General features: G+C 43.7%; 1 protein-coding gene across 1 annotated transcript in view; it reads right to left on the bottom strand.

Moving 5' to 3' along the window:
- The window catches only part of STT3B (STT3 oligosaccharyltransferase complex catalytic subunit B), a 181086-nt gene extending 154909 nt beyond the window's left edge, over positions 1 to 26177 (bottom strand). Inside the window, exon 1 of the mRNA XM_068236220.1 lies at positions 25555 to 26177. Coding sequence (XP_068092321.1) covers positions 25555 to 25823 — 269 coding nt within the window. The 5' untranslated portion in view covers positions 25824 to 26177. The remainder of the gene's footprint in view (positions 1 to 25554) is intronic.
- Positions 26178 to 27582: the final 1405 nt, after the last annotated feature.

Here is a 27582-nt window from a genome sequence, read left to right as displayed (position 1 = left end):
ACAGCAGGGAAAGATTTGTGGTAACAAAAGAAATCAATGAAAGCCTTGTTTTTTTGGCCACTGAGTAATCTGCACCTCCACTTGTTTGATGGCAGACTATGAATGCATTTTAGGATAAATGTGCTAGGCAGTCAAAGCAGTTGCTGTAAAAAGAAAATTGCCCCTTTATATTTTACACGTGGAGATCTCATAGGGGTTCCCTAAGCTTTCAGGTAAGCAAAGAAGCAGCAATCTATAAGCAAATTGTCACTTCTTTATTATAAACAGGCCCGATACACCCAGCCAAAAAGGAAACCTTGCGCTTTCTCCAGCAGATGTTGCCAGAATAGTCAATGCATAGCCCCATAAACCCTAAAGAATAAAGCTGGCCAAAAAACTAGCTTGTGATCATTTTGGTCGGCAGTCTAATTGTCCATACTCACGGGCTACAATTGTTGCCACAACCACGTGGCACGCGCGTGTTGCGGCGACAGGGCGCGCGCGCCCCGAACCGTCGCTGCTGTTGCCAGGCGATTGGCGCGCCCAATCGCCGGGAAAAGCTGTCGCCGCAACTGTCGCTAGTCCGCCGTGTGTGTATGCGGACTAGCGACAGCAACTCCATACACAATGCATGGAACTTCCGGCGGGGGGTGTTCAGGGAATGGAACCTTCGGCGCCAGCTTCCGCCGAATCTGTGTCCCTCTGTGCGACGTGTGTACGGCTGTTGCACAGAGGGACCTGGCAACGAGCTGTCGCTTTTTAATTTTTTTAATGGCTCGAGCCACCGCTGTGGCTCATGTGTATGAGCCATTACATTTCATGCAAGCTACCCACACTGTCCTATGAAATGGGGTGGGGGTTGGGAAGGAGGAGACTTGTCACTGAGCCTAGGAGTACAAAAGATGAGCTATCTGGGCATTCTGAGAACCTGGGCACAAAGCAACTGGCTTAAAAATTCTGCAACTGCCAGCTGTCTGTGCTTTGATGATTTGCAGCGATGATAATGGATGCTCGAGACAGGTATCGGATATGGTTACACAACTGTTTCAGCTGTTTCCATACGAGGAAACCCAAGGGTCGTCGTCACTGAAAAAGAACGCACCTTTTATTACAGATGTTTACACGATACACAGCTAGTCTTCTTAGGTCAATATATAAAGGACCTGTTTTCACTGGCCGCATTACAACATGAAAATTGTATTACGCATGATTAATCAGCGTTTCGCTAATCACAGGGCACTGTTATAGATGTAATTGCGGTGCCCACTTATGCAATTTGACATTTACACAAACGCAAATGTAGTGCATGCTGCATTATTCTTGTGTTTTCCAGTCATTGGGAGCGCAAGACAATTCCATAACAAACCTATTGCTCTGCGATTTTCTTGCAATTTCCCTATTCTCATTTTTCTTTTTTGGTAAATTTACAAATTCAATGGCAATATGGAACCCAACGATTGTACGAAAAAAAAAAAAAAAGAAAAAAAACAAATCATCACAGCAAGATTGCAATTGTGACTTGAAAGAAAGTGCCCAAACAAAAACCCATTCTAGGACAAGCTTCTTCAGCAAGAGATGACAGTCGTGACGGAGGTCAAAAGACCATAAAATAAAACTACTAGACTTCAGCATCCTTTCAGCCAGACTTTAAATTCCAGCACGTTTTAACTGCATTTACCGTATTCCACTCCGCTAAGCAATTTGTGGCCACTGAAGCACTTCCCCCAACTGTGCTCCTGCTCTGAAACCTTAAATCATATTTTCTTCATTTCAGTATAGTATCAGAGGTCTCTCTATGGCAGGCATGGGCAAACTTGGCCCTCCAGCTGTTAAGGAACTACAAGTCCCACAATGCATTGCAGGAGTCTGACACCCAAAGTCATGACTCATAAAGGCAAATGCATTGTTGGACTTGTAGTTCCGTAACAGCTGGAGAGCCAAGTTTGCCCATGCCTGCTCTATGGCCAGTAACACATAATGTGGCTGTAACTCAGTACATTATTACTTTATACTGGCAGCAAAACAGGCTTCCTCTGAAACCTGTGATTCATATATTTGCTATGAACATATGAACAGATGCTATTCTATTTAGATTTATCACTCGAAATGAATATTGAGTAAATAACAAAATGTTGCCTTAGAGATTGCAGGACTACCGAAAATGTCTATTTCTCTAAATAAGAGGTGAAAGTAGCACTCTTAATTTAGCTTCACTGTAGATGTACTGTTTATGAATTACATTAATAGGATTCTAACACAATCTGCTTAAACTATTTTTTATTTTTACAGATTTTATTCATGCTCTTGAGTGTTCAGTTATACCTTACGTATTTGAGAATTATCACACAGGCAAAATCTCTTTCTTTCCTGTTCCATAACCTCCCATTGCAGATTACCGCTTTTAAAGCGATTGATCAAAAATCAGATACTCACCTGAGGGAAGCCTCAGGATGCCATTGAGGCTTCCCTCTCTACTCAGATGTCCTGCGTTGATGAGCATGGTTGCTCTCCAGATCGGGGCTGCGCTCTTTCTCCTCTTGCAGGGTGGCCGCACAGTAGAAATGCAAGCACTTCCGCGCATGCGCAGCAGCAAGGATCCCTTGGCTCTGGCTTACTGCGTATGCGCGGGCGGGCTCACATTGCACCGATGTGATTAGCAACAATGCATTGTTGCTAATCTTCAGGGGGCCGTGCTCAGGGACAGACTAGAGAGGGAAGCCCCAATAGGATCCTGAGGCTTCCCTCTCTAAGTATCTAATTGTGTACCCAAGTTTCATCGCGGGTACTTGTTATAATTTAAGTAGACCTCAGTTATTTGGACTGAGTTTAGGTAAAAGGCTTGTTCGCAGAATATACCTTTAAAATAGAGTTTCTTGTGATGCAGGCAGAAGCATCTCAGTGTCTGCTTGAAGCAGATGAATAACAAGCAGATACTGAGAACATGTTCCTGAAGGAAGGCCACAGGCCTACACTGCCCCAGACAAATGGACTACGAGAACAATCAACATAGGCCATATTTACAAACCGAGAACATTCCTGTAAGTAAGTGAAAGGCATCATTAAATATTAATCGAATAGGTGTGTATTAAGACACCACGAGGGGTCGAAGCCAATAGCCGGGTCTGGGGGATGGCTAAGATGAGGTCACATTTAACTCTTTCCTAGTCAGTATTAAAGGGCTGGATGGGCTGACGGAGCTCACTGATTCCTACTTTCATGCTATCTATCTGCTGACTAGAACACCTAATAATTTCCTCTCTTTATGTAATCTGATATAATGTATGCTGTACATAGTCTAGATGTAACATAGTATCTACATAAGGAGGACCCGATTATCTTCAACAGGAAGGTAATCACGCAGCTGTAACGTAACATGAGGATTTGCTTGGCTAGGATATGATGAACTGTATCGGTATATCTGTGTACTTAATAAACTCCATCAAACTTTGAAGACGACTGAGAAAGTCTATCTCCTGCTGGCTGTGATGAGTCGTGTGTGCAACTCTCGCTGATGAGTTTGCTGGTGCCGGAGGAAAAGGTGATTTATAACAGTACTCTTTATAGAGAGCCTTAGGTGGGCTCAAAAAAAAAAAAAAAAAAAGTAGGCTACCTGATCCTGGGTGCTGAGCGGGTCAGGTAGCCGCAAATAACGATGCTCCTGTAGGCCGCAATGACCAACTTTTGTGACCTCTGGAACACGGTGCCGGAATGAGGCTCTCTCATTCACTGCATGCAGGGAGGCGCGGCCAGGGAGAGAGCTGCCCAATGACAGCTCTGGAATCACTGCCTGAACGCCCCTAGCAGGCATTTTAAACAGAGTCCCTCTCCCCCATTTACCTCAGAGATGGCGACAAATATTGTCGCTAATCTCGGATGGCTAGAACGCGGCAGTGGGGGGGGGGGGGGGGGGGAATGTCACAGAGGCATGTCATGAGGCAGAACACATGCCACTGTGTCCCATCTGCCCGCATAGAACCGCATCGGGTTCTCTTTAAAGAGAACCTGTACTGAGTAAAAATATTTAAAATAAACACATGAGGTAACTTCAAATGAACATTACATAGTTACTTTGCCATCAGTTCCTCTCAGAAGCTCTCCATTTTCTTCTGACAATAATCCCTTCCAGTTCTGACAACATTTTGTTAGAACTGAAATCTATCAGTTGCTGTCAGTTATATATCAGTTGCTGTCAGTTATAGCTGAGTGGAAAACTGATGTGTCCATGTTTGCCTATGGCTCAAGTGGGAGATGTTACAGTTTAGCTGTGTGCTGACCAGGAAGCTGTTATGGATAATGGCCATTTTCAAAATGGAGGACGGAGAATTCCATTGATCACAGTGGACAAACAAGACACAGGAGAGGCAAAAGAGATTGAGGAGTAGACTACACTGCAGGTAAGTATGACTTGTGTATGGTTATTTTGACTTAATTTTCAGTACAGGTTTTCTTTAAGGCCCAGTTCAGATAGGCACGACTTGCATCTGAACAGCAACTACGCTCATATGCGAGATGTAGTTTCATGCAGACGGGTAATCGCCCCATGTGTTCAATGACGACACATGTGGCATGATAAACGCTGCCATTTGGCTGTATTAACGTAAACAAGAGGGGACTAAGGACAAAATTAAGTATAATCTCGTTATAGTAATCTGATATTGTAAACATTTAGGTATAGTAAACTAAGTGACCAGGTCCCAGCCAAGCCCCATTATAAGTTTATGGGAGTAATTCCTGGTATAGTAAACCCTGATACAATAGAACTTCTGTTATAGTAAACTTGTTTTTTGGCTCCTGGGGTATTCTTTATTCAGCTATAATGGAAAGTGAGCAAGCACATGTGTTATGTCAGAGACCCACCAGCAATAGTCGGGCAGCCACTAGTACCCTGCTCGGGCTGCATGGATTACATCTAAAGCACCAGCTGGTAAGACCTGCACTGCCTGTGTAAGCTGCTGACTGATTACTGAGGGAATTACCCATCATCTTGCTTGCTTGTGCATGGCTGCAATTCCACAGTATCATCCAGACTGCACAGACATGTGGACAGAGAAGCAGACAATCAGTACTGCAGTACTTGCAAACATTTTTTGTTTTTTTTCTGTGCATGTGAATCGAAGGGCCATTGAAAGATTGCAAGTAAAGTGTCTACGGGCAGTGTTCCTCAGACCTGCAGCTGTCAGCAGTTTTCATGACATTAGAGCCTGTGCTGGGGGCATAACTGAAATCAGAATTTTTCATATTAGTTTTTCAAATACCGGTATTAGGGAGAGGTAAGAACCTTGCAAAGCCTGACTACTCTAGGGTTTCAGCATAACTATACACAGCAGTGCTTGGCCAGAACTTTGGTATTGTTTACATGGACAGTTCTTCAAAATCCTGAAATGCCACATATGCACATGTGATTTTCTAGGCCTTTGCAAGCCAGTTATGAGGCCAACAAAACAGGCCATCGAACCACTCGAACTACATACTGTAGAAAGAAAGGAGGCACTCAAACTTGCCCCTTATGGCCCATACTCACGGGCTACAATTGTCGCCGCAACACACGGCGCGCGCGTTGCGGCGACAGGTCGCCCACGAGTATGCGCCGTCGCACGGGCGTGCAACCCGAACTGTCGCCCGTCGCCAGGCGATTGGCGCGGTCAATCGCCTGGCAACTGTCGCTAGTCCGCGTGAGTACACGGACTAGCGACAGCAACCTCCATTGAGGTATGCGGAGCTTCCGGCGGGGGGAGAAGGAGCGTGAAGGAGAATGGGAGGAGAGCTGGGCCCTCTTCCGCGTGGGTACGCGGAGGGACCTGGCGAGGAGCTGTCGCCGGCCTGTCGCCCACACGCTCACGTGTGCTGGCGACAGGCCACTTTTGCAGCCCGTGAGTACGGGCCATTAACCACTTTCATATCACATCTCCAGTGAGGCCCTGCATAGCAGCTTGTCCAGGACAAACACTACATGAACATTTAGCATCTTCTTGACTGCCCTCAACCCTACTACCCATGAGTGGCTCTTGTATATACTGGCATAAGGAATGATATGTTCTGTTATATAATGTTAACATAAAAGAAGATGTTCATGCACAACAAAGTAAGCAGCAAACAGCTGGAGATTTGTCAGGGGAAACTGGAGATTGTTGGGAATCACAGGAAAATGATTAAAGCCCATTTACACAAGTTGTTTACAGGAGGTATTCAGTGTGCACCCCTCAACCAAATGTCTCAATTCATACAGAAGCCTGGAAGAGGTGTGCCAGCATCAATTATGCTGTGAAAGCCAATGCTCCACCCTAGTACCGCTCTCTGTACTGCCGACAACTACTAGATTAGTGGAACCCCAGTGAAGACAACAACAAAAATGAAAATAAAAAAGGTTTACTGTGTATAAATGTAAAGTTCAGGCCCATTTTGTACATGCAATTGTGCAGAAAATGTAGATTCACTGGGTGTAGTCAGGAAGGCACTGCATAGATAATTTTCAATTGAAAGCTCGCAAGGGCATGGTTCTCTCCTTTTGTGTCTTTTTAGGTTTGGTTAATCACAATACAGTTGTCACTTACATGGACGACGCCCCTGCGTTATATTCCAAGTCTGTATTCTATGTATAATAGAGTCTGTATTTTATGTACCCTTGTAGGTTTCTTGCTCTGAACAGCACCACGGAAGATGATAGTGCTATATAGTGGAATCTTGTTACAGTAAACCTCTGCCTATAGTCAATTCTGTCCCCAGGTCCCAACCATGAATATACAATGTATAAGGAATCCTAGTAATAGTAAATTTCTGATATACAGTAGAATCCCTCTATAGTAAACTCTCCAAGATACTGCACTGAGTAGTTTACTGTATCTTACATTTATCATATCAGAAATTGTCACTCATACATAAAGTATACTATAGTACTGTATCTTAATTCAGTCCATAATAGGGAGACATTTGCTATTTTTAATACTTCAGCAAGCAAGCACAGACAGTGCCTAAGCTAGATCAAAATGTACAGTGCTCAATATGCAGGGATTTGCATAAAATAATCACGCAACAGCTTGTACAGGAAGCATACAATGCACCAGCTAATGCAGGTAGAGTTCTTATAGTGTGATCTTCCTCATGTCTGTGCAGCCTGGATGATATTGTTAGCCTTGCAGCCATGCACAAGCAAGTCACAGATGAAAAGCAATTCCCTCAGTAATCAGGCAGCAGCAGCTTTCACAAGAAGCATAGGTCTTACCGGCTGGTGCTTTTGAGGTAACCCATGTGGACCCAGAGTAGCATGCAGATAGCGAGGCTACAAGTGGCTGCCAGCCCACCCACAGACCATGGCTCATGGGTCTCCGCCTCACGCATGCTCCCACCCACTTTCCACTATAGCCGGATACAGAATACAAAGGGGTCAAATAAAACAGGTTTATTAAAAAAAAAAAAAAAAAAAAAAGTCTATTAAGTTTTAAGTTCTATTATATCAGTTTGCTACATCAGGTGTTACTGGTATGCTCGGCTGGGACCTGGACATTTCGTTTACTACACCTGTAGCTTTACTATATCAGAGCTTACTATAACATTATACTGTAAACTAACTGGTCAGGTCCCTTGAAGTTTTCTATACAGAAATTCTACTGTTGCTGCAAAGACCAGCAGCTCACTCACAGCAATGTTCTAGTATTGTAGTCAGTGCTGCATTGGCTCCTCCCGTTTTCTACTTAATCGGCAAAAAAAAAAAAAAAAAAAAAAGTGGGCATCGCCACTAGTATCAGAATCAGTTTTATTCGCTAAGTGCGACAGGAGTCGTACTCGAAATTATTTGGTGTTCGCATGGCATAGGCAAGTACTTAGACAGGCAAACACATATGCAGGCAGACGAGACAGACATTTACAGGTGTGCAAAAGTATAGACATTTACGTATATTTGCTGCCTCTCTGCCTCCATACTTTGCAGTATGTCCCATAAAGATGCATACACGTGCATAAATTATTGGATCCCTAGGGTGACAGTTTGGGGAGGAGCACTGTAGCCTAGCAATGAGTAGAGTGGGAGGACATCGCATAGAGCAGAATGGAGCCCTGACCAACCGAAAGCCATGTAACTGGTGTATAGGGCTTTACTCCAGGAATGTCCCAATTGCAATGCAGATACATATAGCCCCATGCCAAACAGTGTCTTCTACACTGTCATTTCAATTACAGACAAAGGAAAGTGCACCCACTGGCAGATAAACAAAATATGCTAAAAAGCTATAGAAAGCTCTTCATATACTATGTCTATGGAGCAATTATGTTTATTTTATCAGCAGACAGTAGTGTAGTAACTGTGGTGTGGGCTTAGATGGGCTTTACTTGCTTTGGCACCAACATATAGGAAAAAAAATAATCACATAATTCCACTATCGCACAGATTAATCAAGGCAGATATGAAGGCGCACGTCTCACAAGGACCCAATGCAACCATCACAGCAGTCTATTGCAGGCAATTTTCTGTTACGCAGCAGTGAGGCTCAATGTGCTGTGCTGCCTATTATATCCTTGGTGGCATAGCTGGTTTTACCAAGCAACTGCTTATAAAACTTAAACATTTGTAAAAAGCAGGAAGAAAAAAGCAGATCTAGGGTGCAATCAAGCACAACCAAAACAAACTGGCAATTATCTTAAAATACATTCATTTGAGCTCACATGCTGGGGATCCTATGGCTCACATGAGTACCAGATGAAACTAGTCCCTGCTGTCACATTTTAGTCATTCCAAGTCACCAAAAGACATTGCAATTTAGATTTAAAGAAAAATCTCACGATGCATTACACAATATTATTCCTCAAGTAAGATCAGTAATCACAAATAGCTAGTGTGTAGAACTATTTAGGTAACCATTTGAAATTACACAAAAAAGGATTCCTCAAGTATGACCAGTAATGTTCAAAATATAGTACAAATTGCGCCACAGAGCATAAAAAGCAAGTTCCGTCAACTCGTTAAAAGTGAGTAGTAGCTGCAGCAGAAAGTTCCCAAGCGTGGCCAGAGCGTTGTGACGTCATTCACCCGGGGGTAAGGCCGGCCGACGTGGAGATTTCTTAGCGGGAACTGCCAGAGGGAATGGGGAATACTGAAGCAGGACGCTGTGTACCTGACCCAGAGTGCCCGGTTGGAAGGCTTCTAGTTGCCCGATATGCGCTCTAACTCATCCGGAGGTGTAAGTGCATTTCTGTGTTAGTGTGTGGTGCCACTGCTATACAATATTATGCAATGGTTCTTTTATATTTGTTTTATATATGTGTCTGGAATTAAGTGAAAAACAGTGGTCGAGTGGATGTCTTATGCTGTTGATGCTGAAGTTGCCAATACATTTGCAGTAATACGCTAGATCCACCTGGTCTGTGAGGTGGCAACTATCTGGAACTCGCTTATTCGTGAGCGCAGCTGGAAACTACTAAAAGGTGACTATGACCAGTAATTATACCACCACATTCGCAAAAAAAAAAGAAACAAACAAAAAAAAAAAACAGTGACACTAACATGTCAATAGGAGTTTTTATTGTGCAAGATGGTACACCGATATTTAAGCAGCAATTGATTCCAAATTAGGGAATGAGCCAACGGTTTTCCAGACTGGACTGCATAATGTATGGGCATTTACAGAGAAGCTTTTTCGAATATAAATTGATGAATGTAATTACTTATTGTTTTACAATATTCATTCAATATTTACAATATTCATTTATAAATTAGTGTTTGCCCATTGTAAAACTCTTTCCTCGCCCCGATTTAGATTCTTAAATAGATCAAAGGTGGCGAAGTGTACCCAAGGCATATATAAATGGTTAAAATAGCACACAGAAGTATGTTCCTTTTATAAGTGGCATTCCTCTGTTTCCCCCATAGCCTTAGGCCCCGTTCACACTGCACGCGTTTCCAGCCGCGTTTTGGAAACGCGTGCAGGTGGCCGACACGCACGACATCAGACACTGCATGCAGTGCAATGTCTGATGTTCACACTGCATGCGTTCCGGACCTGTGCGGTCCGGGAACGCATGCTGCACGCATTTTTTGTAAAAACGCGTGGCTGTCCCATTCACTTTTCAGTGATGGGATCAGCCACGCAACGCATACGAACGCGGATGGCGTGCGTTCGTACGCGTTGCGGTCCACATGCGTTGCGGTCCGCGTTCTGCAGTCTGAACGGGGCCTTATGGGGAAGAGGTGTCCTGCATAATGCCCCCTCTGTTAGGAACATCCCCTTTCACCATCTCTGTCAGCTCAGAGAAGCACAGAGCTCTGTCTGCAGCGTCATGACCCCAGTATTGCAGGTTTGTTTTTTGTAAAAACAGAACTAAAGGATTAAATGAAGCAGAAGCTGTGGTGGTAATAATAATTCATCACATTTGTATAGCGCTTTTCTCCTGACTCAAAGCGCTCAAAAGCTGTAGCCACTGGGACGCACCCAAGAGGCCACCCTGCAGTGTTAGGGAGTCTTGCCTTACTGAATAGATACTGACCCTAGCCAGGATTTGAACCCTGGTCTCCATGTCAAAGGCTGTGCCATTAACCAGTACACTCTCCAGCCACTACAGGCTTCACCTGATTCGGCCATTTCTGATTCAAACATTTCTTTGTTACAGCTGACAGAAATCCTACTATAAATCTGCACTGTTTCTATTTCCTGCTTTCATTGAAGCAGGCATATTGTTAGCATCCTGTGCTTTCAAATGAGCTTATCTGCAGTGGCAGTCAGGAGACAGAGGAGAGATCAAATTACAACTTGTGATTAGACATAAATGAGGGGGAAGGAGACAGGCTAAACTCTCTAAATACATACAGGGTGCATTTCTCTCTGCTTTCCTTCTGTCCTGTGCAAGTGTTCAGGTCCACTTTAAGAGTTCTGAAGCGATACGGGTGCACTGGGATCATAAGGCTGCATAACTAAATATAAATATATAAATAACTAAACATCACTGGCAGGGTGGGGTAGCATTCAAATATACAGCAATAGGAAATATTTCCGTGCTAAAACAAGGATAACTAAAAAAGGTAAAGATGGGTCAGCACCAAAAGTAAACTATAGCTCTTTATTCATTCAGGAATAGAGCTTTAGGGCCCGTTCAGACTGCAAAACGCGGACAGCCACGCATGCAGAACGCAACGCGTACGAACGCACGCCATCCGCGTTCGTATGCGTTGTGTGGCTGATCCCATCACTGAAAAGTGAATGGGACAGCCGCGCGTTTTTGTAAAATCTGCATGCAGCATGCGTTCCCGGACCGCACAGGTCCGGAACCCTTGCAGTGTGAACATCAGACAGTCCACTCTATGCACTGTCTGATGTCGTGCGTGTCGGGCCACCCGCACGCGTTTCCAAAACGCGGCTGGAAACGCGTGTTGTGTGAACTGGCCCATAGTCTTTGTTTGTACTGAGCCATCTTTACCTTTGGACATTGTTGGCCTCAAGAGGTACTGAGGCAGGGGTCTATGAACCACACCTATCTACATAGGTGCTTCCTACCTTTCTTTTGCTGAAAAGACAGTATAGCCAGGGCTGTGGAGTCGGTACAAAAATTTTCCGACTCCAACTCCGGGTACCCAAAATTGCTCAGACTCCGACTCCTTAGCCTAATACTTAACAGGGCTGTGCATTTTGTACAAAAATCATGCGACTCCGACTCCTCAATTTCTGAAACCACGACTGACTCCAACTCCGGGTGCCCAAAATTGCCCCGACTCCGACTCCACAGCCCTGAGTATAGCAACAGAGGCTGGGCATTATTTGCAGACCCAGCCTCTGTGTGCTAATAGGATTCTTAGAACCCATCTTGGGTTCTCTTTAAAGAGAATCTGTATTGTTAAAATCGCACAAAAGTAAACATACCAGTGCATTAGGGGACATCTCCTATTCCCCTCTGTCACAATTTCGCCGCTCCCCGACGCATTAAAAGTGGTTAAAAACAGTTTTAAAAAGTTTGTTTATAAACAAACAAAATGGCCACCAAAACAGGAAGTAGGTTGATGTACAGTATGTCCACACATAGAAAATACATCCATACACAAGCAGGCTGTATACAGCATTCCTTTTGAATCTCAAGAGATCATTTGTGTGTTTCTTTCCCCCCTGAGGGGGGAGTGCATAGCAGAACCACAACACTGAAGAACTTGGCAGCCTTCCAGACACAGGCTGACAAGTCTGACAAGGGAAAGATACATTGATTTATTACAGAGACTGTTATAGTAAAAAGTGCTGCAGTAAGCCAGAACACATTAGAATAGCTTTTGGAACTTGTAGGATGATAAAAAACAGGATGCAATTTTTGTTACGGAGTCTCTTTAAGGAATTTTCATCTTGCAAACAACTGCAAGTGGTATTATCAGATGATTCCACACGGTGTTCATTTTCATTTTATTATTATTAAAACATAGCTATAATGTGCTTCTCTACTTGTATCACAATCTTACAAAAACACATCAATTAAAAAAAAAAAAAAAAAATACATATGAAATAATCCGCAGAATCCTTAGAAAGAGAGGATGTTTTAGAAATCGAAAAGGAAAAGGATTTACTCTACAAACTCAACTGCACTGTTCAAATTATATTTCGGATTTCATTCTCAAAGCTGCACTTCGGCCATCACTGCAGCAAGAAGTCTATTACTGAACCAAATAAACCAGAATTAGAACCTGGCTTACAAAAATAACCAGAGTGGACAACTATTTAGGTAACCGTTTGAGACTCTCTGCTTGTTGGGGTGGGAAACAATTTTACACACTAATGGCTTCCTGGATCAGCAACAATCTGTCACTCAAGTTGCTTTGGTTCTCACATATGACCTTTGATCCTTACAAAAAGCCATAGATATTTTTTTTTCTCCCCAATTTTTATTTACCAGCAATTAAATAAAAAAATAGATGAGATACTAACCCAAGATCCTACAAGAAATATCCAGTGGGTTCGCACACTCTTAGATACCAAATCCAGTTTATTCAATTTGCGTGACACACCCTTCCAGAAAACCAACGAATCGTTTCGGGGCCCCTCAGGGACCCCTTTGTCAAGGTAACAGTACAGAATGGTTAACCATTCTGTACTGTTACCTTGACAAAGGGGTCCCTGAGGGGCCCCGAAACGATTCGTTGGTTTTCTGGAAGGGTGTGTCACGCAAATTGAATAAACTGGATTTGGTATCTAAGAGTGTGCGAACCTACTGGATATTTCTTGTGGATTATAATACGGTTCAGCACCTCGACCGTGGTGTGCGATCCCATACTCTGTGCACAAGATCCTACAAGGGCTTCCCACAACAACTTGGACCTCAACTTTGGCGTGCACAGACCTACTAAACATGTCCAACAAGAGGCTGCCAGATATGTTTGTATTGCCGCAATCCCTGCCTTGTAAGTACTGCAGTAAGTGAGCAAAAAGGCAGGCAGGATGCATCGCTGTAATTAATACCAGGGCTGTGGATTTGGTACAGAAATCATCCAACTCAAGACTCTTCAGTTTATGAAACCTCCAACTCAGACTTCAGGTATCCAAAATTGCTCCGACTCCACAGCCATGATTTATACCTACCTTTACTGTGCTTAACAGGCAATCTGTTATTTCTAAAGAAAAAAAAAAATAGCAATGCTATCACCAGGGCTGTGGAGTCGCTGCAAAAATCAGACTCCAACTCAGACTCAGTTTATGAAAGCACCAACTCCATGTACCCAAAATTGTTCTGACTCCTTGACTCAGACTCAAACTCTACAGCCCTGGCTATGACATTAACAGTTCTGGAGGGGAAAATAAAACAAAGACAACGGGAGCCCAAATGGTGCAGTATGTCACAATTATTGAGTATCAAAAGGTACTTCTGTAAAAAAAGGGTACTCACAAAAGGTGGGTTGCACAGGGGGCAACTGACCACTTCAGGCAGATGGAGTATATTAAACCTGACTCCACTCAGGTATACCAGCAATCCTGGGTTCGGTCGCTCTCTTAGCAAAAAAAAAAAAAAAAAAAAAAAAAAAAAAATTGTGTACCTTGAATACCATAGGCGATGCCATTTCACCTTGGATCAGGTACACAAGGCTCCCCTCCCTGAAGGGCAAGGGGAGTGAGGCACAGTCGACGGAAAAGAGGCGCCCAATGTATATAAAACACTCTAAAAACAATAACAAAAAAGATGAGGTGGCTTACCTCACAGACAACAAACTCACTTTAGGTAAGGAAGTTTTATTGATAACTAAGCACAGGCAATGCATTTCGTGGGACCCTGCCCACTTCCTCAGGCCAAACAAAAGTGCCGCTGCAGTCTATTTGTCGCATTCGGGGCGCCTCGAATGCGGCAAATAGACTGCAACGGCACTTTTGTTTGGCCTGAGGAAGTGGGCAGGGTCCCACGAAATGCATTGCCTGTGCTTAGTTATCAATAAAACTTCCTTACCTAAAGTGAGTTTGTTGTCTGTGAGGTAAACCACCTCATCTTTTTTGTTATTGTTTTTAGAGTGTTTTATATACATTTGACGCCTCTTTTCCTTCTACTGGCTATCACATGTTTCTAGTTGAGATGTTGCATGCATTGCTCACAATGACTAAGTCCGCACAAAAACTGAAAGAGGGGATGATGGGAAGTTCATCATTTCACCAATATAATCAGGAACACAGTTACACCGGAGCTTCACTGGATGAGTTCAAGTTTCCTTTTCTACAATATACAATGATCAGGAGAGAGAAGGGTGGAATTAGATAGCCAAGAGCAACTTTCTTTTTGTCCAGCAACATCAAAAGGGAAATGTTCTAAGATGTTGCGATAGAAAGCATGCTGCCCTACAGTAACAGATACTGCCCTCGGTGGACTGTTTGTTGCCTTAAAGCACTGGAACAACAATGGGAATAATCAAAGCTCTGCGCATTTTGCTGCTAATTTTTCGTATGTAGGAATCAATCAAACATTGGATAAATCTCTCAAGCCTGGAGCACAGAGGAAAAGATCTGCAATTAGCAGCAATAAAAAAGTCTGTCCAGAAAAGCGACAGTGTTCCAATCTTCCAAATAACCTTGCTGTGGGACTGTTAGCCAGAGAAATCACTACTGACCGATTAGAACTTCCCTGAACAGCAGGTGAGGCCCCATTCATATAATTTTTACCATTAGGTGCATTATATATAGGAATGAACAATCACCTTATTTTAAAAGCATAATATATGAAAAATGCATATACTGTACAAATAAAAATATGTAGCAGGTACATGCCAGCCATTAGCATACACATGATTCAGGGCACTTCCACACGCTTTGATCAGATTACCGAAGCGCATGCATTTTGCAGATGACAAGGGCACCATGGTTACCATAGTAATTGCAATGCCCTGTACAGGGTGGTGCAATCGTTTTTTTAATCCAATCATAAACATAGTGCATGCTCCAGTTTGCCCGAGCCCGCGATTAAGATAAATGAATAGGAGCGCATAGAAATTGCATAGCAAACGCAGTGTTATGGAGATTTCCTATGCATTGCCCCATTTGAGAAAAAACTTCTTGCGGCTTTTTTTTTTTTTTTCTTCCACACAACTGAGACTGCAATTCAATCACGCCAGCTGATTGCAGACAAAATTACAAAGAAATGCACGATTGAAAACACCTTAAAATTGTAGCGAACCGCAATATTAGCTGAATAAAAACAAATGTAATAGTTGTGTTTATAACTATGCAGAATCACTGATAGCTCCTGAAAACATAGCAGCCCCACGGGTAAGTATTACTTGCGATAAAATGCCTACAATTTCAACAAGCCTGACCCATGCCTAAGTGTGGCCAGATATCTCTGAACAGCTTAAAGGGAAGGTCCAAGCAAAATAAAAAAATGAATTTCACTTACCTGGGGCTTCTCCCAGCCCCCTGCAGCCATCCTGTTCCCTCGTAGTCACTCACTGCTGCTCCAGTCCCCCGCTGGCAGCTTGCTGACCTCGGAGGTCGGCGGGCGGCATTGCGTACATTTTTACGCATTCCCGCTAGTGCAGAACATTAACACATACATTTTTACGCGTTACTGGTTCAATGCGTAAATTTTTACGCATTGAACCAGTAACGCGTAAAAATGTATGTGTTAATGTTCTGCACTAGCGGGAATGCGTAAAAATGTACGCAATGCTTCCCGCCGACCTCCGAGGTCGGCAAGCTGCCAGCGGGGGACTGGAGCAGCAGTGAGCGACTACGAGGGCACAGGATGGCTGCATGGGGCTGGTAGAAGCCCCAGGTAAGTGAAATTCATTTTTTTATTTTGCTTGGACCTTCCCTTTAACAGTATGTACTGTTCTATAGAGAAGAGGAAAAAAAATAAAAATAAACAGCCAACGTGTGCCACTGTAAGTCACCAGAGTTGGATAGGCTCCAGAATATGGAGGACAAATGTCACTGGATCCATTTGCTTGAGGGCATCACTTGTGTCCATTTACTCAGTCAACTGCAAGCTCTTGTGAATCTGTGTAGTCCTATTGTTCAAATGAACCATCCAGGAGCTTCTATGTGCAATGTATCGGAGCGAAGAGACGGTCTTCAAGCAAACTGATCAAGTGAGGGCTGATTCACAAGTATGTATGTCACATAACTGCCCTCACCTCCACCCATGTTACTGAAGACTATGGAACAGCGTGTGCCCAGCTTTACAGAGACTCTGCATGTCCTCAGCTGACTTACCTCCATTAATAACCCCAACCTATACTAGGTCTACATTTTGCCCACTAATAGAACTTGTGACTGTGAGATATGCATTTTAACCACTAAGGTCCACATTATAAAAGATTTATGCTATGCATGGTGACAGTGAATGCTCTGTCGTCATCCACGGCACAGAACTCTAGTTCCCAGAGCCACCATTGTGTTCATTGCACTGGAAATGTCCTACATAGCAAGTATGACATGCCCAGTGTTCAGAATTATTGTGTACTGCACCAAAGAGCATTCCACTCGCCGCAATGGAGGAGACAGCAGTTTCATTCACAACAGACCTATATGAACAGATCCTATACTTAACATAGGCTCCATCAACAAGTCCATTGCTCTCCAACGTTGAAAACAGAACAATGTTATGCCAAGTATGAACAGAGTCTGGCAGTGTCTGATTGCACAGTTAATAATAGGGACAGGAAGCCCACTACAATTGTCCTATGACTATTCACAAGACATGGTACTACACTACACTGTGTCACTCACGGAAAGAAATAAGACTGCATGGAACCAATGACAGAACCAAAAGCCCTTAGACTGCATTGAACCATGCTGACACCCACTGCATGTAAACCGCATTGTGAGACACACTGATAAGACGGGGTCACATGGAACCACAATGACTACAGACAGGACAGAAAATGTATGGAAATGAACTGGGACACCTTTTCTTAGAAGTGACGAGCCTGAAGCAGTAGTAACTGAATTCTCTCTAGCAAAATCCCATCCAAATAACCCCAGATAATTGTCGTTAATTGTATCTATCAAGTTCTTAAAGGGGCTTACTCTTATTCTTTCATAGGTGGCCCGATCATTTAATAAACGTCTAGCCTCACTCTCATAATAACATTACCTCCCTTGTCACTCTTTTTAATCTCAATTTTGTCATTTTCCTGTAATTCTTTAAGTGCTTCCACCTCTGCAATACTCAAGCTGTCCATGCCCTTCCTTTTCCAATTAATTTAAGGTATTCAGCAACCAAATTCATGAACATGGACGTATATTTATTGCTGCTTAATGCGGGCATAAAATTCGACTTGGGATGCAAATTAGTATGCAACACAGGGGCTGGTTCATTCTCAATGTCCTGGAGAAGACCACTCAGATCCATGTCATCAATATCTGTTAGCCGAGTATGGATATTGCTGTCTGCGGAGGTACTGAAGTACATCCTTTTGAGGAGAACCCTTCTTAGAAAAAGCTGTACATCCTTGAATGTTTCAAACTCACATCCAGGCTGCTTGGGACAAAATCATTCGACTACAACCCCAACTGCTCAGTTTATGAATCCTCTGACTCCAGGTACCCAAAATTACCCAGTCTCCTTTGTCTAATTCTTGCCAGGGCTGTGGAGTTGGTAAAAAGAAAAAAAAAACATCCAACTCAGTTTAGCAAAACCCCCAACTCCAGGTACCTGAAATTGCTTCGACTCTTCAACTCCGACTCCACAGCGCTGATCAATAATGTGCCTCCATGAAGCCAAGAAAACAAATAGTGACTTATACCAGATGATGGGTATGATCAAAGTTTCCCTGATTGAAACATATTGAGGAAATGTCAGATTTACCACCTTGCTTCCCTTGACAGATTTCATCAGAAAGCTGATCGAATATTGATTGCACCACTGCAACTACTAGCTTTGTGCTGCCTGATGCAGTAAAGCTTTGGAGCTTATCAATACTGCCCACTGCAAATGAATTATCACTGTAACAGCCAAACAGTGATCGACACCAGGGATGGTCATCAGGGCTGTGGAGTAAGTACAAAAATCACCCAACTCCGACTCCTTAGTTTATGAAACCACCCACTCCAACTCCAGGTAACCACAATTGCTCCGACTCCTAGACTCAGTCTCCACAGAGGAAAAAAAATAAAAATAAAAATAAATAAATAAAAAAAGCTGCGCACGAGAGGCTCTGTAATACTGTGCAGGAAAGAGCTGTACTGGCACCTGCGCAGTGCGTCCACGCTCTAACACGGATGGGAACATGTCCGCAAAAAATATTCAAGAAGCCTTTGTTCTAATGCTTACAATGTCCCAGCGCTGCATCAGTGGGGTCAAGGAGGGTGGGGGAAGCCTCTGGACTATCCAGGGACTGCCCACTACTGAGGTAAGTGTTCAATTTTCTTTCCTCGCTTCAGGTACCCTTTAAGATTCGAGGCTTTTAATAAATAGAATATATACCGGTAACCAATTAAAAAAAAAATTGTAAAGGTATATTTTTAGTTTAAGAGGGATTTCAGCATCATAAAACTTCCCATAATGATGTTACCATTTTGTCAATTTCCTCCTAAATCCTACACCAGATCTCTACAGTATTTTCCTCAAGAATTTGCTTATGAAAGCGGACACATTTCTTTAATTTTATATAAAAGCAGCAAGATCTGATTAAACGAGCTACACCTTGCAGAGTACATGGGATGATTGGTATAATTACAAAATTACTAAGAAGATAAAAACATACAATTTCAGAATATGTATAACAGCACAGCATTTTCACAACTTCAACAACAGATCTAGCCAATGACAGGGCTGTGGAGTAAGTACAAAAATCATCCAACTCTCGACTCCTCCGTTATGAAACCACCGACTCAGACTCCAACTCCGGGTGCCCAAAATTGCTCCAACTTCAACTCCGACTCCACAGCCCTGGTCAATGACATGCAGAAAAAAAAAATCTGACAGAAAATGCATTTGACAAGCCTAATTCTGCAAACCAGAATTGTTGACATCTGATTGACCATCCACTGTACTCAAGAACATATGGACTTGGATCATGCTTGTATTACACAAGCTAGGTCAAATGTATAAAATGTGCACACTTTTTGGAGTTATGCAGCTTCACATTAATGTTGCTTATGGTTACAGCTGCTCAACTTAATTTTAAATGTCTTTGTAAAAATAGAAATACGCCTTCAGATGGGTATCATCAAGTAAAACGCAATTAAAGAGAACCCGAGGTGGGTTTGAAGAATATTATCTGCATACAGAGGCTGGATCTGCCTATACAGCCCAGCCTCTGTTGCTATCCCAAACCCCCCTAAGGTCCCCCCGCACTCTGCAATCCCTCATAAATCACAGCCACTCTGCTGACAAACAGCTTGTCAGAGCTGGCTGTGTTTATCTCTATAGTGTCAGTCTGCTGCTCTCCCCGCCTCCTGCAGAACTCCAGTCCCCGCCTGCATCCCTTCCCTCCCTGCTGATTGGAGGGAAGGTACAGGGCAGGGACCAGAGCTATGCAGGAGGCGGGGAGCAGCTGAGACTGACACTACAGATGTAAACACAGCCTCACAGCACGGCTGTGATTTATGAGGGATTGCAGAGTGCAGGGGGACCTTAGGGGGGTTTGGGATAGCAGCAGAGGCTGGGCTGTATAGGCAGATCCAGCCTCTGTATGCAGATAACATTCTTTAAACACACCTCGGGTTCTCTTTAAGGTGTTGAAATCCAAAATCTCGCTTGGGTCTAAGGTGACTAAAGAAAAACTTTGGCCAAATATAAAAACAATACCATTTTTTCTAAGTATATCCTCAAATACAAGTCGACCTTGTGTAGAAGTCAAGTTCGATATTTGACCCTCTTAAACTGGAATTTATGGACTCAAGTATAAAAGTCTACCCTGCAAAGTTAATGGCTACACTTGGGGACCAGGAGGGGTTAGTGACTGCACTGCATACAGTATTGCAGCCATTAACACTTCCTGTCCCTTAAAGTGTACCTGAGATGGGGCGCAATAAAAATGTTATACATATCTAGGGCTTCCTCCAGCCTGATCACTCTCTCGCCGTCATCGTCCGCAACTGGCCCCCGGTAAGTCATCTAGCCGGCGCAGCCCGGGATGTGTGTGCTCCCGGCCACGGAAGAGCGATGGGGGCGCGCACACAGCCAGGCAATGCATGTGCAGTATGCCCCAGACTGGAAGATTTTCCACGGTAATTTGAGGCAGCTGCAGGCAGTGGAGGACAGCAGTGTGGGAGCAATCAGGCTGGGGGGGGGGGGGGGGTGGGGGGGAGTTGGGGACTGGAGAAAGCCTCAGGTATGTATTCATTTTTTATTGTACCCCATCTCAGGTTTACTTCAAGTGCAGCCAATAACTCCTCCAAGCCCCCAAGTGCAGCAATTATTCACTCTCCTACCTGCAGCACAGTATTTTTCCCCCTACACCTTTCCTTGTTAATGGTTGTGGCCAGGACTTTTAGAACTGTGCTTTCTTGGCATTTCCATTATCAAGAAGGTTTCACAACTGGGTAAATTGCTGCAAATGGGAATGTCACTAACAGTACACACATTACTTAGTATGCTCAGTGTTATTCCTGACTCATGTATAAAACCACCCGTATACTGTTAGTGCGCCAGACCTACATTTCTAGACTTATAGTCGAATATATATGGTATATCACTCTGTACTCTCCCCATCCCTACCATGTTCACTTACAGGGGAACCCTCAACTTCTCCCCACAGCGACCTGCAACATCACGATAGGAAAAAAAACCTGCCTATCTTTACATTATTGTTTCAGTGCTGAAGGGTCACCCATACATTGGATGCCTTGTGCCAATGTCCTCCTATTCCATGTTCAGACACTGACCCTTGAGCGTTTACTACAAAAATTTTGAGCACTGGTCTCCAGCTCAGTCATGGTAATTGAGACGGAGCCTGTGGCCGGCACTGCTAATGTGGTGATCATCAATGGATCAAGATAAAGAAAGCCTGCAAATAACGACTACCACAGAAGAACGGAGCATAGATTCTTCTTACCCTAGGCTTTCATTTACCTGGATATTAACTTTAAAAAAAGAGTACATGTGAGAGGAATACAAAGGCTGCCATCTTTATTCCCTTATAAACAATGCCATTTACCTGGGCTTTAGTGGTTGAGTAACACTTGCAACAAGCATGCAGCCAGTGGAGTCAGAGCAGAGTCAATATCTGATTTGCGGACTCATTTTGGACCAGTGACAAAGTATTAGAGGCAGACCATTAGCATAGAAGTCAGGCAACGGACAGTTTATTAGAGAATAAAGATTGGGACTCTATATTCCTCTTACTTTAGGTTACATCCAAAAAAGGTACATATCAAAGCTATTGCTTTGGCAAGAGTGGAAAAAAAAATCAGATAAAACAGCCATTATTTAAAATACAAGGGAGAAAAACAAAATCACAGCACAAAACAAAAAGTGCCTATATCCAAGAGGAGTTGCTTTGCCGAATTTTCTTTTTGTGGCCACAGTCGGCAATGATCTTATAGGAGTTGGCTTTCCACCAGAAGAAGCCAGGAAGAGGGCAATGACACAAATTGAAGAGCCCAGTAGACTTTATTTAATCTGGCATCATCAACATATGCCAAATAGCCTACTGCAACGAAGAGTTGTTCAGATAAGGCAGGGTAACCCTTTTTTATGCAGTTGTCTCAACACAGGTTGAAATTTGAATCATGCTCTCTGTATGCTTGGGGCCACATTATGAAGTCCAGTCCATAATCCCAGAGCCCTCAAGAGATTCTGCCTTCCTCATAACAACCATTTAGCTCAGCCAAGTACTTATAATGCTGATGGTGGGGTGGACAATTTAAAATGGAATTCAGGAGCTGATCTGTTTAAATCAGACCTGAGATTAACTTTTACTCATTGCACAATTGTGTTCCTTTCATATAGTTTATAAGGCATTCCTAAAGCCCAATCTACACGATACGATTATGGTTCTATTTACGATCCGATTAAATCCGACATGTCTGATCAGGATTCGATTCAATTCGATTTGCCATTGTTTTGCAATGGCAAATCAAATTGAATCCCGATCAGACATGTCGGATATAATTGGATCGTAAATGGAATCGTAATCGAATCGTATAAAGAATCGTATCGTGTAGATTGGGCTTTAAGCCAAATACTTTGTTTTGTTTCAATACTCCAATTCCCTATAAACTAAAGAAGCCTTGCCCACAGCTTTTGTTGCTTGATACAAGCTAAACTTGTCGCCTGGCTGCCCCTTTGATCCTGTGTCTCTAATACATTTAGTCATAGACTCTGTAAAAGCATGCAGATCAGATGCTGATTAAGTCTGACTGGATTAGCCAAATGCTTGTTTCAGGGTTGTGACAACCCTGAAACCTCTCTCACCTTAGGTTCCCTTTAAGGATCCCTGGCTAAAAAGGAGAAAAAAAAAAAAAAAAAACACACACATGACATGACACCATGTATCTCCAGAACTAGCAGCCCTCACAGACCTAAACTATCAGTTTGGTAAGTCTTCCCCTACCTGGGAAGGCAGCTGGCGAGCGGCCATCAATAAGAGTTCATGAGGTCAAAACAGGCACGTTGAAAAACTGTCATTTTGGATGTATGGGGACGCCATTACCTTCAAGCAATATTCTCTTCCAGCATAACACAAATGACCAAATGCATTTAACAAGCCTGCTATTTATGAGAAAAGTTAAATCTCTGTCTCTCTCACAGCCTGATGCAGACCAGGTTTTGGCAGCTCAATCCCTACATCCAGAGCATTTGTCAAGGCCATGCATTCTCCAAATCAATGTCAACCACACAGGCAGCAACTTCAATAATTGCTGAGAGTATATGATTCACCCTGTACAGATGTCACTTCCTTTGATTACATTTTGAGTATATCTAGTGACAAGCCTGCAAAATGAAGCCAGGTCAGTCTTTGTGAGACAAATAACCATAACGGTAGCTGTTCAGACATTATTCTACTACATACTTCTACAACTGCAGTCAAAATTGTTTTATACTCAGAAACTGAACATTTGCCCAGCTACATTACAGTATATGTAAATGTCTGTTTTGCAGAGGTAGTATGCCAGAAAAAAAAAAAAAAAAAAAAAAAGAAACAGTCTTTCCCTGGAACTGCATGCAATCAAAAGAGGACTGTTACCCAAGCCACAACAGTTTCATAATCACTACAGTTTGAACAGCCGCCTAACTGAAGAGGCGGCACTGGATCTTGTACCAATGCTTTCACTCTTGCCAGACAGCTATCTGACAGTGCACAAAAGAGAAGGGCATATGGCAGGGTGGTGGATGAAAGCTACGCAATATCCTCCATAAAATCAGTACCACAGAGACATTACATTCAAAGTCTACGGCATTAAAAAGCATAGGATGAAATGTCATTCTCATTCCTGAGAAAGGTATGCATGCAAGTCAATGACAGGTGCAGAAAAGCTACATAACTACCTACCCACCAGATTAAGTGCCTTAGGTCATGGAGATATAAGAACAAAAACAAATTCAATCACTATAAAACAAGAAATTTCATTCATGCAGCCTGTCAAAAACACAAAACAATAGTGCAGATTCCATCACTAATCACAGATATACTTGTAGGTGTTTAGCATAAGAACATCAGTATCAAGATACATCATCAAATATTCTTGGACATCATACCACTACACAGAGCAGTGAATGGTATTACCCACAGAAACCAATGATAAGTATATAGCCAGAGCTGTCATATTAATTAGAGGTGATCTCTGATCGACAGCACACTGCTCTTTTCCCATTTAAAGGTCTGTTTAGATCAAGTAAGATCAGGATCATGTTGAAAAGAAAACGTTTGTGAGACTTTTTAAATACATACTCAGTTTCAGCCACACGTTTCAATTTCAGCAACGGAAACTAGGCTAAGTGATGCTCACACATCACTGGCAGTTTTACTGTCTCTCCTGGCAGTGAAAGTGTCTCATTGCAGGCAGCCAGTAACTGGCAGGAGAGAGCGAGAGGTACCCAAGTAAGTGACGTGCATCTTATGCCTGCATATAAGCTGCTGATCATAAAGGGGAGGGAGTGCCAAAAGTCATTCAATACTCAAAACACACACGAGAATGCAGTCAGATGCAGTGCACATGCTACAAATACCTACCAAAATCCCACTCCTCAACCTATGTTCACACAGGTTTACTAGAAAGCGTTCTTTTAGGTAAAACAGGTGAATGAAGAACATGTTCAGCATGCAAGACCATTAACATGAAACAGGACACTGAGGGGATCGTTATATGGCTTTCATGTAGGTAAGAACATGTGGCTTCAGAACAAATATCAAATGAATGGGGCATGATAGTACCCCTTTTGTATAATAAAGCAATCTAAACATCAATGGGACCAGACACTGCCATAAACACTGTAATAAGTGGCCAACGCACTCTCTTAGGAGTACAAGAGTTCCAGGTTTGAATTTGGGCCATGGTGTTATCTCTATGGGGTTAATATGTTCTACCTGTGTATACATGTGCTTCCTCTAAAGTTAATTGGCTTCCTCCTAAATTGGCCCTAGGCTACAATCGATGTATGCCTCTGGTAGGGATTAGATTGTAAGCCCCTCTGAGGGACAGTTAGTGACAAGACTATATATTCTGTAAAGCACTATCAAAGATATCAGCGCTAAATAAAAATACTAAATAATTCCAACCCTTTAGTTTCCTCCCACACCCCAAAATCATACAGGTAAGGTAAATGGCTCAACAATATAATTATTGTCCTTAGAATATAGTAGAGACATAGAAACAGAACTACAATAGGGAATACATTTTGAGCTAACCTAAAGGGATAATGATCTATACAGTGCACTCTGCAAAGTACTGCAGAAAATGTCAACAGTACATAAATGTAAAATGATAACACTAACACCATTTCATTTTAAAACTGACTATTTCACCAACTGAACAACACAGCATAGAAGTGTTACATAAAGACTGCAGCAGAATGCAAGTGCAAGCTAAGTACTATGACAGACTGGCACAGAGAGAAACAGGATAATGGGGTGACATCTATGCAAGGACTAGGGAGAGTGTCACCTTCCCAGTCATGAGTGACTTGTGTCACTAGTAGTGGCTGCAGCTGTCATGCCCCATCCATTGTGTCCCCAGCGGCTGCACACTCACTCACCAGGGATCGAACTCGTGAATGATGCTCTCAAAGCGGATGACTGCGAAGAGCCTGGAGCTGAAGCCGGCCAGCCAGGCCAGGAACAGGATAGTGAAGGAGAGCAGAGACTGCCAGCCAGCGGGCTGCGACAAGCCCCCCGATAACCCTCCCGCCGGGGAGTGCGCCACCGCAGAGCATCCCGATCGCCCGGATCCCGGGGCGGGGGAGGAGGCCCCGGAGTTGACGGTTGTAGCTTTGTGCTTATTATCCAGGGCTGCGTGCTCCGCCATGTTGGATTTCCCCCCCGCTGGCCGCTCCACCTCCTCCCGGGTGGGGGTGTGTTGGGAGGGGGAGGGGAACGTTCGGTGACGGTTGGCGGAGCGGAGATGAGGAGGGAGGTTTAAAATGCGCGAGCACGCGGCTCGTCCGTCCGGTCCCTGCGCTCCGCTCCCTGCGCTGCTCGGCCGCTCCGTGTCGCAACAAGTGTGCTCTCCCGCCGCTCGGCCGGTCTCGCTGTCCACATCACACTCTCAGGGCTAGTCCGGGGAAGGCCGAGATCACCGGAGCCGGCTAGTGCTCCTCGCCTCTATGCTCAAATGACATTTCCTATTCAGCGCTGACTGGAGGGAGGGGCTATCGCGGGAGTACACGCCTTCCGCCCTGCCGATCCTCATCCCGCAGCCACTGGAAGAGCGACAGGTACGTAGTAGGCGGAGCGCAGCAAACATGTTAGCCAGTTGCTGACAATAGACTCATGGGGCCCCGCCTGTTAGCTGGTCGCGGCGTCATAGGGGGGCGGGGCGTTGTGGAACTCTTCCCCGTGGGCCTATGGCACGTGCTGTCAGCTGCACGGGAAAGGAGAGAGCGCGAGGTGATTGACGGCTCTGCCCCGCCAATAGAAATCCAGCGTTCCGGGGTGGCCGGGACCTGTGAGGAGATTGCGGGGAAATGGGAGCTGTAGCGAGGGGCGGGGCTTCCACAGGCTTGTCACACAGTTCCTGCTGCTGCTCTCATTCATTGGCGTGTGATTGCCGTGACAAGCAATGGGTGACCGCAGCCAATCACGAATCAGCACGGGGCCGAGTCCAGTCAATTGAAATCCACATCTTTGTTGCACGTCTTTGCGCTAAACTGTTGACTAAAGGGAATCGTGAATGAGGCTGGAGTTGGCGCGGGATGGACAGCTCTTGCTAAAGCATTCATAGAAGCATTCATGTGTGAAGCAGACATCCTAAGTGAGAGGGATATGCAGGCTGCCATATTTATTTCCTTTTAAACGATGCATATTGTTCAAGTGTCCTACTGATCCTCTGCCTCTAATACTTTTAGCCATAGACTCTGAACAAGCAGATCAGATGTTTCTGTCAAAATTCTGACTATACTAGCCACATGCTTGTTTCAGGTATGTGATGCAGACACTACTGATGCCAGAATAATCAGCAGGATGCCTGGTAACTGATAAGTAAACCTGAACTCAAAAACGTACTCTCTGCTTTAAAAGTTATGCAATAGCATAATAACCTTTAAAGAAAAAACATTTCTTTATTGCAGCTGATACAAACCCTGCAATACATCGGCAGTGTATCTACTTCCTGCTTTCATGGAAGCAGACATATTGTTAACATCCCATGCTTTCAAATGAGCGTCTGTCTTGACAGTCAGCTGACAGTCATTACAACTTGTGATTAGTCACAGATGGGGGGAATTAGGCTCAACTCTCTAAATACGTTCTGGGTGCATTTCTCCATGTTTTCCTTCTGGAATTCAGGTCCACTTTAAAACAAAATAAATATGACAGACTCCATAAACTTGTCACTTCAGGTTCCCTTTAAACTTGCCCACTTAGTTGATCATTGTTTATTTTTCACCATTGTTCACCTCTGAAGCGTCTAGACGCCAATGTGCATGAAGTGCCACTAACTGTAGGCAATTTTCATGAAGGAGTCCGCACACAAGCCGTAGAAGCAATAAACGTGAAGTATTTATTCTCCCATCACATACATGTGCAGACACAGTCTGACCTGCTTAGGTGGACGCACGTTTCGGGGC

Source organism: Hyperolius riggenbachi, chromosome 5 (assembly GCF_040937935.1).
Source record: "Hyperolius riggenbachi isolate aHypRig1 chromosome 5, aHypRig1.pri, whole genome shotgun sequence".
Taxonomy (NCBI): domain Eukaryota; kingdom Metazoa; phylum Chordata; class Amphibia; order Anura; family Hyperoliidae; genus Hyperolius; species Hyperolius riggenbachi.
Note: the sequence above shows the minus strand (reverse complement) of the source record. Positions and strands in the feature narration are given on the sequence as shown.